A 13,923-nucleotide genomic window follows, 5' to 3' on the forward strand; every position below is an offset into this window, starting at 1 on the left:
TGCTAGACAAATGGACGACACTTAATTGGCAAAAAAGAGAGTTTTCGTCATTGTGTGTGCGTAGAGCATGTTAGAGAAGGTTTTCTTTTTCTTGGTTGTGCATCAAGGGAATGTTTGACACCCAAACTGTGAACGTTTCCCGTTTCCACCATTGTTAAATGCGACGATTGACCATGAAAGCCAAAAGTCCGAGCCTCAAACTGAGCTCTCAGCGCCCGACGCAAACATCACCTTGCTGACTCTAAGCTGACGTTAATGAGCGTAACGCCTCCACTAGCGCAATGTTTACACCTAACGCTGCGAGACATCTTCTTCTTCTTCTCTTCTCTTCCCGCCGCTAATTGCCCAAGCGTTACGCTTGTTTTCCTGACATTCCGCCTCTTTAATTGGGCCGAGCCGGACCCGCTTTGTCAGCCGGGTCCTCTTTCCCCCGTGTTTTGCTCTTTGCTAACTGCTGCTAATTAATCTGGCAACTTCCCACCATCGCTGCTCACCTTCTCTTATTCTGTGTGTCTTCCTCCTTTTCTTCTTCGCTGCCGCCGTCGCCGTCAGGGCTTTGGCTTTGTAACTTTTGAAACGAGCGCAGATGCCGACCGCGCACGGGAGAAACTAAACGGTACAATCGTAGAGGGCCGCAAGATCGAGGTGCTTTCTCTTTTTCTTCTCGTCTCGTTTTTCGCAGCACGGCGGCATCCTGATGATGATGAGGATGGCGGTGTGCATGATGAGCGCATGCTGTCAGCCGGCAGATGCGAGCTTGTTGGCGTCTCCGGTCTTGGCGGGAAAATCCACCGCCAATCAAAGCATGTTTATCGTTGTTGTGGTTTGTGCATCCAGCTCAGGGTTGGGCAAACGTCGGTGCTCGAAACATTCGCGATGTTTTGATCTTTAAATCAGACAGCTGGGCCAGGTCATTTGTAGATTGGGTTATTTCAAACAAAAACAAAAAAAGTCATGTGTGTACGTAAACAACATAACAAACAACAGATTTTTTTCATGATCATTTTTACCAATTATTGAATTTTAATTGTTTTAATTCATGTGTAAAAAAAAAAAAAAAAAGGTCTTGCTCCTATTTTTTCTTTTACAACAAAACAAAATTGTTTGTTTTCATAAAATCATCATTTGTCCTAATTACAATTGTTTTTATTTATAATTTACATCATTTGACTAAGTCTTTAATAGAATATAGTGTGTCATGTGCGTATAATATTTTTTACTAATATATTTGATTTTATTATTTACAATACTGGTAAGTAAAAGAACATTATTTAACTCACCAATTTTAAAGTAAAATGGCAAAAGTATACAAAATAATATTCCTTATTTTGATCATAAAATATTCATCAATTCTTATGTTTATGAATTTAATTAATTAACTTAATTTTGCCAATTATATATTAAAATAAATGTAAGCTATCTTCTTTATTTTATTATTTACAAAAATAATTGTAATAATCATTATTAATCTTTTTTTTTTTTTAAATAAGTATAGTATCAAATTTTTTCAAAAGTTTTGTATTTTATTATCTATAAATCCAGCAAATAACTATTTAATTGGAGTAGAAAACAGCAAAATCAACACAAAAATAATCTATTTTGATGACAAAACATTCATGCTATTTTTTATTTCATTATTCATAATTTAGGTACTTTTGCCAATTATTTAAAAAAACAAATTTATTGAGTGCATTTGTGAAAATAAATCAAATAAAATGAAGTGAATCGATAGATGTTCTTTTCATTGACCATTCTTAGGGTCAATGAATGCGGAAGTGTTGGTGTGCTTTTCCCAGCCCTGATCAACTCTTTGCTTGCTCGTCATATTTCTTTCCAGTATGCTGCTTGCTGCTAATTGGTGCATGGTGAAACTTCTTTTCACGTCGTCTTTTTTTGCATCCGCAAACTTTTTTGTTTTGATCGTTTTCATTGTCGGTGTTTGTGTTCTCCTTTTTCTGCGCGCGTGATGGCGTCTATTGTTGTTGTTCTTCAGGTGAACAACGCCACAGCGCGAGTGATGACAAACAAGAAAGTGGCAAACCCGTACACGAACGGTGAGTACCAACACAGCCCTAAAAGTCACGTCAGCACCCTACTTTGAAACCCTACCACGTGCTTGAAACCCAGCCTTGAAGCCCTATCCCTGGCGCGAAGTTAGAACCCTTAAAGCTATCATTTCAAATAGGATGCCTTCTTTAAAACCCTAACACTTGTTTGACGCACTAACCCAGGCTTTCAACCCTAATTTGAAACTGTAACCCTTGTTTGAAACCCTACTCCAAGTCTTCAAACTCTAAATTGAAACAACAACCCTTGGTTGAAACTCTAATTTGAAACCCTAGCCCTGGCTTGAAACCCAAATGCCAGTCTTAAAACCCCATTTAGAAACCCTAAAACGTGGCTTTCGAACACGTTTTGAAATGTATCAATGTGATTAAAAAATGGCAAAACAATTTGCCAATTTGAGAAGTGCTAATATTGGCCAATTAATCGGTCAGGCCCTATTTGAAACCCTAATATAAATCTTGAAACCCTAATTGGAGACGTTTACCCTTTGTTGAAAACCCTAATCCGGTCACGTCCATAGAGTGATTGCGTGAATAGAAAACATCTTGTGCGTGTAGTAGTTGTTGTTGTTGTTGTTGACTTGTGTTTCGCTCTCGCCAGGCTGGAAGTTGAACCCGGTGGTGGGCGCCGTCTACGGTCCCGAGCTGTACGCCGGTAAGTCCCGTCGCTCGCTCCCGTCAATCGTTCCCAAAAGTCAATCCCGCCTCAAGATGCCCCTCGCAATCAAAGCGGCGTCCCGATAAGCGGTGGCGGATGATCCCCGACTCCCTCCGACTCTCTGCCGCCGCCGCCTCGTTGTTTGCGAGCGTGGAGGAGGAAGGGGGGGGAAAAAGTAGATTGGAGGAGCACTCGCGAGTGTTATCAGACGGCGACGAGCGTCTGGACGGATTTGCCCGCAGCGACAGATTGACTTTTACACGGCGAGTAGACGAGAGAGATCGACACCGAGATTCTGTTTGGACGAACAGAAAACAACGCGAGCTGGGACCGGCACGAGGGGGGGCCAAAGGGGGAGGTTCCTGTTTATCTCCCCCCCCCTCCAAAACGGTCCCACCTTAAAGCTTCATGACTGTTTGCATTTTAATCGAGGCCAAATAGTCTCGCTTGTGAATATTCTCCTTCATCCAGGTCATTTCATTCTCAGGGCAATCAATCGATCGAAAACTGAACTGTTCTGGTAAATATCTGGCCGAAGCCTGAAGCCCTAATTTAAAGGCATCATTTTATCCTTATTTGAAACCCCAACACTTGTTTAAAACCCTAATTTGAAACCCCTACTTAAAGACCTAACCTTTGTTTTTTTCACTCTCAGCAACTCGAACTTTAACCAGGTCTTGAAATCCTACGTTAGAACTGTAACCAAAGGTTGAAACCCCTAATTTGAACGCATAACCACTGTTTAGAACCGTAACCCTAATTTGCAACTGGAACTTTTTGAGAGCCCTACCCCTTGCGTGCGGATTGGCCAAGAGCGGCAGATTGATTTTTACAAAGGCGAAAGATATCGCGGAAGTGAAGAAAGTGGGATGAGCTCAGTGGGGTTTCCCTTATCGAGCGCCCACCCCCCACTCCGCCGCCGCCATCTTTATGACTGCACGTTATATGCAGCCTTTGCATTTCAATGAGGGCCGAACACCGCCGTTTCATTTGCAGGAAGTGCTGAGCACACAATGGCGACGGCGGCGGCGGGCGCTTTTTAATGACCTTCCTTTCCTTTCTGCTCATTAGACTAAAATCTGTGCATTCCCTCCGACGCTTTACACTCACGGTAAATACGCCGGCGTGACGGGAACAAGCGCCCGTCCCTCATTTTTACGTCCCGTTCCACGTCTGCCCGACCCCGCCCCGCCTCGCCATCGCGCCATGACCATTACACACAAACACCGGATACTTCATTTAGGTGCTCCGTTTAATGGCGTCCAATGCGACGCTGGCTTCATTTATGTCACATTATTCTGCTTGTACTGTGCCTTTGCTAATATTTTTATTACAGATAATGGAAATGCACAAACAGTATACAAATAGTCAGTGAACTTTTTTGGGGGTGGGCTTGTTTGGCTGTCGTCAGTGAACTTCAAGTGTGTTGGTTTGCCGGGCTGCCTCTCGCGTAGTAGATGGCGGCGTTGGATTGGAGCTCAGCACAGCTTTTGAGTAAAGAGATCTTAAGGGGGGGGGGGGGGGGGGGGGGATCTCGTCTTCTCACATCGAATATGAGGGAGGGAAATGCCCACATGTTTGCAGTCAGGCAAGTTCAGACCCCTCACACGCTAACAGAGTAAGTATATGTATGTTCTAAACAGTAGTCTCGCAGTAGATAGGGGCAAGTGTGTGTGTGTGTGTAAGGCGAACGCCATGTAAAAAAAAAATAAAAAAATTAAAAAAAAAAAGCCACTGACGTTCAACTGGAGCCATGAGATGAGTCAGTGTCGCTCACGGCGCATTTCTTAGTTGTATGTCTGGAAATACATGATTATTTTGCCATCAAAAGCCCTTTCTTGGTCTTTTTTCTGTTTTATAGTTAATTTTTGCTCAGCCAACTCTTGTTCTACTGCTGATTACTAAACTACGGAAAAAGCTAGAAACTCACTTTTATTCTGGTGAAAGAAGAGAGTCTCCGCTTTGTTTTTGTCGTGTCGGTACTTACATTGTCACGGAATACGAGATTCTGTGGGTCTTGAAAGATCAGTCAAAATGCTAGAAAACAGAAGGCAATAAGGGGCAGACTGCTTTGAAAACAGCTGGCGTTCATGGAGGTAAAAAACATGACAAACGTTTTTGCTGGATTTTTTGGGGGGGGAGACTGAAACAGATTTGTGGTATTTCCATTCATTTCAGTGGGGAGATATAATTTGAGATACAAATGTTTTGTGTCGCGGGGATGGTCATTCACGGAATTAATAAACCTTTGTATCGCAAGACACCGTTGTAGTTACAAAATGTCTTCAAAAAAAAAAAGAAGATATGGTGATACAACATTAAGCCGCTATTTCTTAGTGGTCATATTTAGTAGAGGAGAGGTCTTAAATCATTAGAGTGGCCTTTCAAACTCTTTAGGATGGAGCGCTTGTATTGGATGTGATTGGACCATGTACTTAATGAAGCGTCCGTTGACACAGCATCAAACACACATTCCCGCACACACACACACACACGCACACACACACACACATGCACACGTTAAGTAATAAATCAACCAGAGTGCGGCCCTCCACTCCAGTCAGCGGGAGGGGGGGGCGTCTGATTTATTTGCGGATCATTTTTCAAGTGGCCTCAACTCCGCCAGCTGGGGTCAGCGTGGCGTAGAGAGACGAAGCTGCTTTTTACGAGGAGCAAGTGAAAGCACCGCGTTGCTGGAATGTCCCCCACCGCCACCCCCGAATTTTTCATTTAAAAAAAAAAAAAAAAGCAGGTCGGATGCAGTTTTGGGGTGTGTCTGCGATGGCGATTAATCACGCTTTATCAGCGCTCATTTCCGTGCGGGAGATCACCCAAATTGGGGAGCATTAATCGTGGCCGGCTGACAGCGCACTTCGTCTCCATTCGGCAGCCACGCTGCAGCTACAGGTTTATTGTCCTCAAAAGCCATTGCGGAGAATGAAGGATGAGAGTGCAACGGCCGCTCCCGTCCGGTACAAATAGCCCTCAGTACTGACCCCTGCAAAGTTTGAAAAAAAACTAAATCTGCCCCTGACACCAGTTCCATCAATGAACATGAAATTGGGTGAACTTGTTTATCATCACAAGACGCGTGAAAAAGTCTCAAGGACCCATGCCTGGAATTGAGCAGGAAGTTGGCCATTTTTGTTTGAAGTGGGGAAATCCGTCAGTTATGCCCCCCGGAAAGTTAAAAAGAAAGAGCCCCCAACACCAATTTCACCAATCAACATGAAATTGGTTGGACAGGTCTATCATAAATAAACGCACAAATAAGTCTTAAGGACCCTTGCCGGAAATTGAACGGGAAGTTTGCCAATTTGGTTTGAATCTGACATTTTGGGTCGGCACGGTGAGCGACCGGTTCGCGCATCTGGCTCACAGATCTGGGGAACGGGGTTCAAATCCCGGCCCCGGCTGTGTGGGCTTTGCATGTTCTCCCCGTGCCTGAGTGGTTTTCTCCGGGCACTCCGGTTTCCTCCCACATCCCAAAAACATGCGTGGTAGGTTGATTGAGGACTCTGAATTGCCCGTAGGTGTGAATGGCTGCGTGAATGGTTGTTTTTTTATATGTGCCCGGCGATCGGCTGGCGACCGGTTCAGTGTGTACCCCGCCTCCCGCCCGAAGATAGCTGGGATAGGCTCCAGCAGCCCGCGACCCTAGTGGGGATAAGCGGTAAAGCAAATGCATGGATGCGTGATATTTTGGCAAATTCCTTCAGTAGGGCCCCGAGAAAGAAAGAAAAAATAGTCCCCGTCACCAGTTTCACCAATCAACACAAAATAGAATGGACACATCTATCATAACAGGACGGATGAAAAACTTGCGACATGTTTGCCTGAAGGCTTTCAAGTACCTCAGTCTTTGCAAATTGGAATCTGTCCGTGGCACTGCTGGTGACGTTGCAGAACCACGGACAGCTGCCATGCAGAACCGCTGTTTTTCCCTTTAGGCTCACTGGCAAAAAAAAAAAAAAAAAAAGTCAGCGAGAGAGGCTCTTTTTCTTTTCTTTTTTTTTACATCCGGAGGACTTGTGAAAAGAAGAAGAGAAGGCTAATTGGCCTCTTAATAAATGTGGACAGATCCTCTCATTGTCAGCGCGCACGTTTGGGGGCTAATTAAGCAACAAACTCTTGATGAGATGAAGCTGTTTGGGGTCTCAGCGTGGATTAAACGCCCGTGTTAGCCGCATCGACCCCATAAAACATCGCCAGCCGCCGCTTATCACCCTATAAAACTCAGAGTCAACTTTCACCCACTTGTACATTTTTCTGCAGAACATAACTAAAGTTATTGCGTAAAAATAACACTTATCCGCACCTATCCGTGCATTTTTGTGATGTGATTTTCCGTGATGCCCTGGGGGTGAAAAGCAATCTAATGGAAGATTCCAGAGTAAGCAGGGTGGTTAACTACTCAAGATGAAAAAGAGAAAGGTCTGGGTGGCGACTGGCAATGGTGAAAGTTCTTGGACCCGAATCCCCGCATATAGCGAGTGTTCATTGTATTGAATTCATTCAAATGATTTTTTTTAATACTATATACACTTTTATATTACACTAGTATTTATAAAGACAAGGATTGAAACCTAAATTAAAACATGTACCACAGGGGCTCACTAATAGGGCTCACTATTTAATTCATTAAAGTTATATTTTGTATTATATATACTGTCGGCACGGCGGGCGACTGGTTAGCACAACTGCCTCGCAGTTCTGGGGACCGGGGTTCAATCCCCGGCCCCGCCTGTGTGGAGTTTGCATGTTCTCCCCGTGCCTGGGTGGGTTTTCTGCGGGTACTCCGGCTTCTTCCCACATCCCAAAAACACGCGTGGTAGGTTGATTGAAGACTCTAAATTGCCCATTGGTGTGAATGTGAGTGCAAATGGTCGTTTGTTTCTATGTGCCCTGCGATTGGCTGGCGACCGCTTCAGGGTGTACCCCGCCTCCTGCCCGAAGATAGCTGGGATAGGCTCCAGCACTCCCGCGACCCGAGTGAGGATAAGCGGTACGATTAAACTTTTATATATTTTAATGTATTTATTTATGAATTAGTTGGTTTTTTTTTTTCAATCAACCTGTAACACACTCATATGTATTACAAATGTAAGATGACTTTGAAATGATACATAATTGGACTGATAAAAACTAATGTTATGTTTTTTAAATTACATGATTAAAAAAAAATCTGGTTTTACAACAAATCACGGTCGCCCAAACACAGACATTGTAACTAACAATTAAATAATTTAATAGAAATAGCACAGAGACCAAAACACAAAAATAATAGCAACTATGCAAAATTATTAAAAACCTAAAATTTTAAAAAAATGACATCTGGATTAAAAAAATTCAAAATGTAGTTTTAAAAAATGTATTAAAACAATAATCCAACAATTGTATTTGTTTTCCCCCAAATCAATTAAACAGTAAGCCTTTAAGTAAGCCGTTTATTATGAGTTTTAAATTATATTTAATTGGACCAATATTAACAAACCAAATTACAAATTGAAGTACTAGTAAATTGAGTAAATCGGATTTATTTGACAACAATCTTATTATTTTTAATAAAGTGAGAAAAAAAATTGAAACTGTGCATTTTTCTAACTCAAATGATTTGTGAGCCATTTATTTTTAAGGACAATGCCGTAAAATGACTGCAATGATGTGAATTGGATTTTAAAAGAAATTTGAAAACAAACTGCCATTGTACAGTTTTTTTTCCCCACTCGCTTTTTTCCCCCAGAGAATGTTTGACTTTAGCGTCTGCTCCACGTCCACGCTGGACGTCGTTGCCTAGCGAGGTGTGACAGGGCTGGCCATGATTTATGGCTTATTATTGAGGCAGTGTAGCCTATCGCCGGCTCGTTATGAGTTTACCTTCGCATACATCAGCGCACGCGTGACGCATACCGATGTAAACAAATACATAAAAGAACAAGAGCCTGTTTCAGACCACTCTTACAAATGCTAATGAGACTAAAACTGTGTCCAGTTTGGCATAAATCACCACAGGCTGCTAGTTGTTTGTTAGCTAGGATGCTAATGTATGGGAGTCGCCCGAGACAAATGAGATGGCAATATGTTTGCAATGGAGGGGTTTTTGCTGAACCCTGCTAACACACAAAGAACAACAACAAAATGGCCGTGAGCTAACAAACCCTCACAAAGCTGAGGCAGTGTTAGCATTAGTGGACATCTCACCCAATGTCGCTGAACTAACGCTATGTCGAGATGCATATCAACCACCTCAGGATGCTAGCAGTCTGTTAGCCAGGACACTTGTGTGGGCGTAGCATGGCCCAAATGAAATGTGAATATGTTGTGCAGACCAGCTAATGTAGCAATTTAAGAAGAATCCTGCTAACACACAAATAATTTTTTTTTTGACAAGACAAGAAAGTCTCACAGAGCTGATATAGTTTTAGCATTACCATAAATATTAGCTTGTATCTGACACAATCTTGCTGAACTAATGCAACGTCAAGCTAAACAGAAATACAGTGTTAGCATTAGCATTATCGCACACTTGATGTGATTGAGGTGAGGAAACTCGCCTCACGTTGATTGCGGCTTGTTAGGAAAGACATTAACAGGTGGACGTCGCCCGAGCCGACTGAGATGTGACGATATGCGCAGACTTGCTAATGTAGCAGTTTTAGTGTAAACATGCTAACAAACAAACAAATAATGTGTTCTGGCTAACAAAACTCAGGGACTGCTTCAGAGAACCAGTTTTAGGATTAGCACCTCAGCTTACCAGGTCTTACTGAAAATGAGATGCAAATACTGACAAATAATAATAAACAACCACTAATATGGCAGTTTTAACGTAATCCTTCTAACGCATAAATAACCAAAACAATTGTCGCTAGCTAAAAGAGCCTCACAGAACTGAGAGTGTTAGCCTTAGCGCACATTTCACGTGATCTCGCTGAACTCCTGTGATGCCAATTATCTCACACTCCGCTTCGGCGAACACTCCTTTAAGCAATTGCCGTTAGCTTATTTACAAAAATAAAAATAAAATAAAATGAAAAATGAGCCTCACAGACGGAGCTGCAGTAGTGTTAGCATTAGTGTTAGTATTATGGTGTGCATCTCAAGCACGGTCGGCTATGATCTCTTGTCGATGTCAGCGAAAATCATAATGGACTGCTCGCGCGATGTTGCTCGGCTAACTGCTAACCATAGCCAAAGGATCAGCTAATGGGACGTAGCGCTAATGGCAACCATAAAAAAAAACTCAGTTTTTTTGGTTTTCAAAGTGCATTTAATCCGTAGAGTACCTGAGTAGGTTAAGGCTGCGTCCCCGCCTGGCAGGAACCGCCTCGAGGCCCACCGTGGATCTTGATCACAGTAGCGTTTACCGTGGACAGCGAGCGGACGGTTCATCCCAAACGCATCGGTTACACGTTATTAACTCAGCCCACGCGGATCCCGCTCGCCGTGCCGGAGTGCCGCCACTGGAGTGGCCCATGGAGAATTCACTAGGAAAGTGAACGTGGCGGAACGACGGCGATAGAGTGGGAGGATGAGAGATACCGGGGCACAGCGTTCGGCGTTGCAGTGGCAGGCCGGCCGTTTGGTACACGTACGTCATGTGGAGCCCTTCACAATTACATTCCTCGAATAACATGACAAAAACATTGAAATAAAATCCGTCGCACTAACCAGAGGTGCTGATTATTAAATGTATTCATGTGTGCAGATTACTCCAGGCGTGTTTTGCTCATATAACCTGGCTGTAACTAGTCTTGAGAAAACTGACCAATAAGAGAACAGAAAGATGTCATTGAGGCCCAGTATGAATTTGAAATTTGATTATAGAAAGATAGAAAAGACTAATAGTTAAAGTTCCAGCGCAACTCCTTGTGAAGACCATGGGTAGATTACATTGGCGTGGCAACACATTGAGGCTGCAGTCTGATTGGACAAAAAAAAAAATCTCGCATCCACATACATGTAACGGAATGTTATAGGACAAAGAAATTAGAATTTGGGTTTTAAATGTAGGTCAGTGTTTTTTAGTTGTGGTAGACAAGGTGGCGTGGGAAGGAGGTGGAATGATTTCGCCTCCGAGCTAAATCACCCTTTTAGTGTTTTATGAAGAATCATGATTTTATAAATATTATTTTAAATTGTTAGATATTTATACTATTAATAAATATATACATATAAAAATATTTTAAAATCTCTTTTTGTGAATCTCAGTTGATAGCAATCAATATTTTAAAAGGAGTATACAAATAACATCAGTAAAGCGATACATCTATCAATGTTCTACTATTTGCATATAGATTTTAATTGAAATTTTTTAATTTCATAAAAATTATTTTTTAAGTCAAACGTTTTTGTGTGACGCCCTACTTATTTAATTCATTAAGACATCATTTAAAAAATATAATCTTTTTTTATTAGTGGTCTAAATAATAAATAAATAATAATACATAATTTATATAAATACTTGTGTTTTAAAAAAACATTTAAATATTATTCTATTATTATTAGTAGTAGTAGTATTATTATTATTAGTGTGCGCACAATATGCCGCAATTCTCCTTTTGTACCAATTGAACCACACGCCTGCCATCCCTCGTCCTTCACCCCGAGCGTCAGCGCCACTGCCGGCCGCTTGCCCAAGCCACTCCCAGATGGCTCGGAGATGGGGGTCACGACGAGGTCGGGGGGGGGCTCGGCTGTCCCTGCCCATCTGCTTCATTTCCCCCGCGGGGAGCTTGTGAACATCTCGTCACCTTCACCTTTTTTCCAGCTCGGTGGTACCATTGCATCCATTACCGGTGAGGATGCCGACAGCCCAGTGTAGCTCCACGCTGCTCCCTGCTGTGTGCCTCAAAGGTCAACGAGTATAATAATTACAAATAAAATTAATAAGAAGAAGAATCATAATACAAAATCATAACTTTATTTGTATGGCATTTGCAGGTGCTTCACAATAAAATGTGTCAATACAGACAGTAAAATATTACAGAAAATGAATGTATAAATATGTAAATAGATCACACAAAAATACAATAGAATAAAACAACCAAAAATACAATCAAATGCAATCAAATAGAATACAAAACCCCCAAATACAATAAAATGTAGAATGAAACAAACACAAAAATACAATAGAATAAAGAACATAAAATTTAAAAAAATGCAATAAAATGGAATAAAAGCAACTGGACAACAATAAAATACAATAAAATTGAATAAAACCAACCAAAAAGATACACTACAATGCAATAAAATACACCCAGATATTATAAAATGGACGCTCCAAACAAATCCCAAAATTACAACAACAACAAAATGCAATAGTGGAAGAATATGAAAAATATGATAAAATGCAATAAAATCGAATAAAAGCAGCCAGAAAAACACAATAAAATGCAATACATTAATAAAGCAAGTCAGAAAAGAAAATTAATAAGTTTACCACGATAAAAATGGGCTCAAACACTTCTTTAAAAGTGCATTGAAAGATGTATTCATTTTAATAAAATTAATATTGCACTGGACTAAGAAAAATGTGAATATGAAAACATGAAGACATTTTTTAATGTACTTTTAAACAGATGAAATATGTTGTTCACATCATTCAGATTAATAAAAAAACCAAAAACTATTTAAAACAAAAAAAAAGTTTGAATGAATGAATAACAAAATATCATCTGCATTCTCCCCCCTGCGGGGAGCTGGTGACCATCTCGTCACCTTCACCTTTTTTCCCAGGCGGGTGGCGCCGTTGCATCCATTACCTCAGCGAGAGTGAGTAGCAACAAAATGTGGACGCTTGCTGACAAAGCGGCGAGACGTGTGCTCAATGAGGCACACCTGGGGAAAAAGATGAAATCCCCCGTTTCGTGTCCCTGATCGCCTCCAATGTATTCTGTCAGTGGGTAAGTAAAGTCGCTCTCTCCCTCACCTCCTTTTTCTTTTTGTGTGTTTCCGTAGTAACAGGCTTCCCTTACCCCGCCACGGGCGCCGCCGTTGCCTACAGGGGCGCCCACTTGCGAGGTCGGGGGCGGGCGGTTTACAACACGTTCCGCACGGCCCCGCCGCCGCCGCCCATCCCAGCTTACGGAGCGTGAGTATCTCAATTGCGTTTGCTAAGTTGTTTTGAATGAATCATGTTTTGATTGTTTCGTTGGCGATGACATAGCTAACCCTAAAACTAGTAAAGTGCAGCGGTACCACGTCTTAAAAGGTTTTTGACTGCTAACGCAACAGCAAGTACCACGCTGGCAGATAGCAAACAAATCTTTCAAAACGAGACCAAGTGTGCTTGTTTCAAGTTTGTCACTCCCAGTTGAAGCCTACTGGAAAACAGAGAGATTTACATGTTACATATTTATCCCAACAACAAAACTTTGCCGAACAAAATCTTACAGCCTTGATGCTAACGCACATCGCACAACGCCATAGATGGGCTAATGAAACTAGCATCAATGTTGCGATTTATTGTTTTATTTTTTTTAATTGTGTCTTTATTTTTTTTCTTCATGGAGCGCAGAATTCCTTTAATTAATGGAAATTAATTTAGTGCATAGTTATAGTAGGCCAAACTATTCTTTAAACTTGTAATTTTATCTATTTTTTAAGTTTTGTTTTTAGTCCAGTGCAACATGGATTCGATTTATTTCAAAATGTAAGATTTCATCCGTTTTATACTTCTTAGTGCATCCATTTTTTTCTTCGATTTTATTAATTGTATTATCATAATTCGTTTTAGGATTCCTACTGTACACGCACGATTATATTTAATCTATAAAAAATACAAAATAACAAATGTTATAATGATTTAGTTTATATAGTCTTTGTTTGCCTGCAGTGTATAAAAACACATTCAATGTTGTGTGTTGGGTGAGTGCTGAGGGGTCCTTGAGTGGTTGCTGCGTCCTTGCCGCTATCATAAGTGCGTGTGCGTGCGTGTGTGTGTGTGTGTGCAAGTGCGTGCGCGTGCATGAACTAACAAAGCCTCAGGGAGCCGAGATAGCGTTAGCATTAGCGCCGACCACATAGGTGATCTCTTAGCTTTGTGCGGCCTCGCCTGCACTCACTCTGGCCTCTTATCGCTTGTGGCCTAGGGACAGGTCCCACGTAGCCCCCCGCCTCCCTATTGAGGGCGGCCACTTGTCTGTCAAAAGTGAACATGTGCCCTTAAATGTCGGAAAAAATAATAAACTGTACTTA

The 13,923-nt window shown here is 41.7% G+C and overlaps 1 protein-coding gene across 10 annotated transcripts in view; it reads left to right on the forward strand.

Moving 5' to 3' along the window:
* The window catches only part of LOC133415199 (RNA binding protein fox-1 homolog 3-like), a 354,983-nt gene that overhangs the window by 328,056 nt on the left and 13,004 nt on the right, over positions 1-13,923 (forward strand). For 8 of the 10 annotated variants that reach the window (XM_061701078.1, XM_061701071.1, XM_061701070.1 and 5 more), the window contains 4 exons: positions 553-645; positions 1,994-2,054; positions 2,668-2,721; positions 12,685-12,817. In XM_061701078.1, coding sequence (XP_061557062.1) covers positions 553-645; positions 1,994-2,054; positions 2,668-2,721; positions 12,685-12,817 — 341 coding nt within the window. The remainder of the gene's footprint in view (positions 1-552; positions 646-1,993; positions 2,055-2,667; positions 2,722-12,684; positions 12,818-13,923) is intronic. The other 2 variants (XM_061701076.1, XM_061701077.1) reach the window with 1 other exon arrangement.

Source organism: Phycodurus eques, chromosome 16 (assembly GCF_024500275.1).
Source record: "Phycodurus eques isolate BA_2022a chromosome 16, UOR_Pequ_1.1, whole genome shotgun sequence".
Classification (NCBI taxonomy): domain Eukaryota; kingdom Metazoa; phylum Chordata; class Actinopteri; order Syngnathiformes; family Syngnathidae; genus Phycodurus; species Phycodurus eques.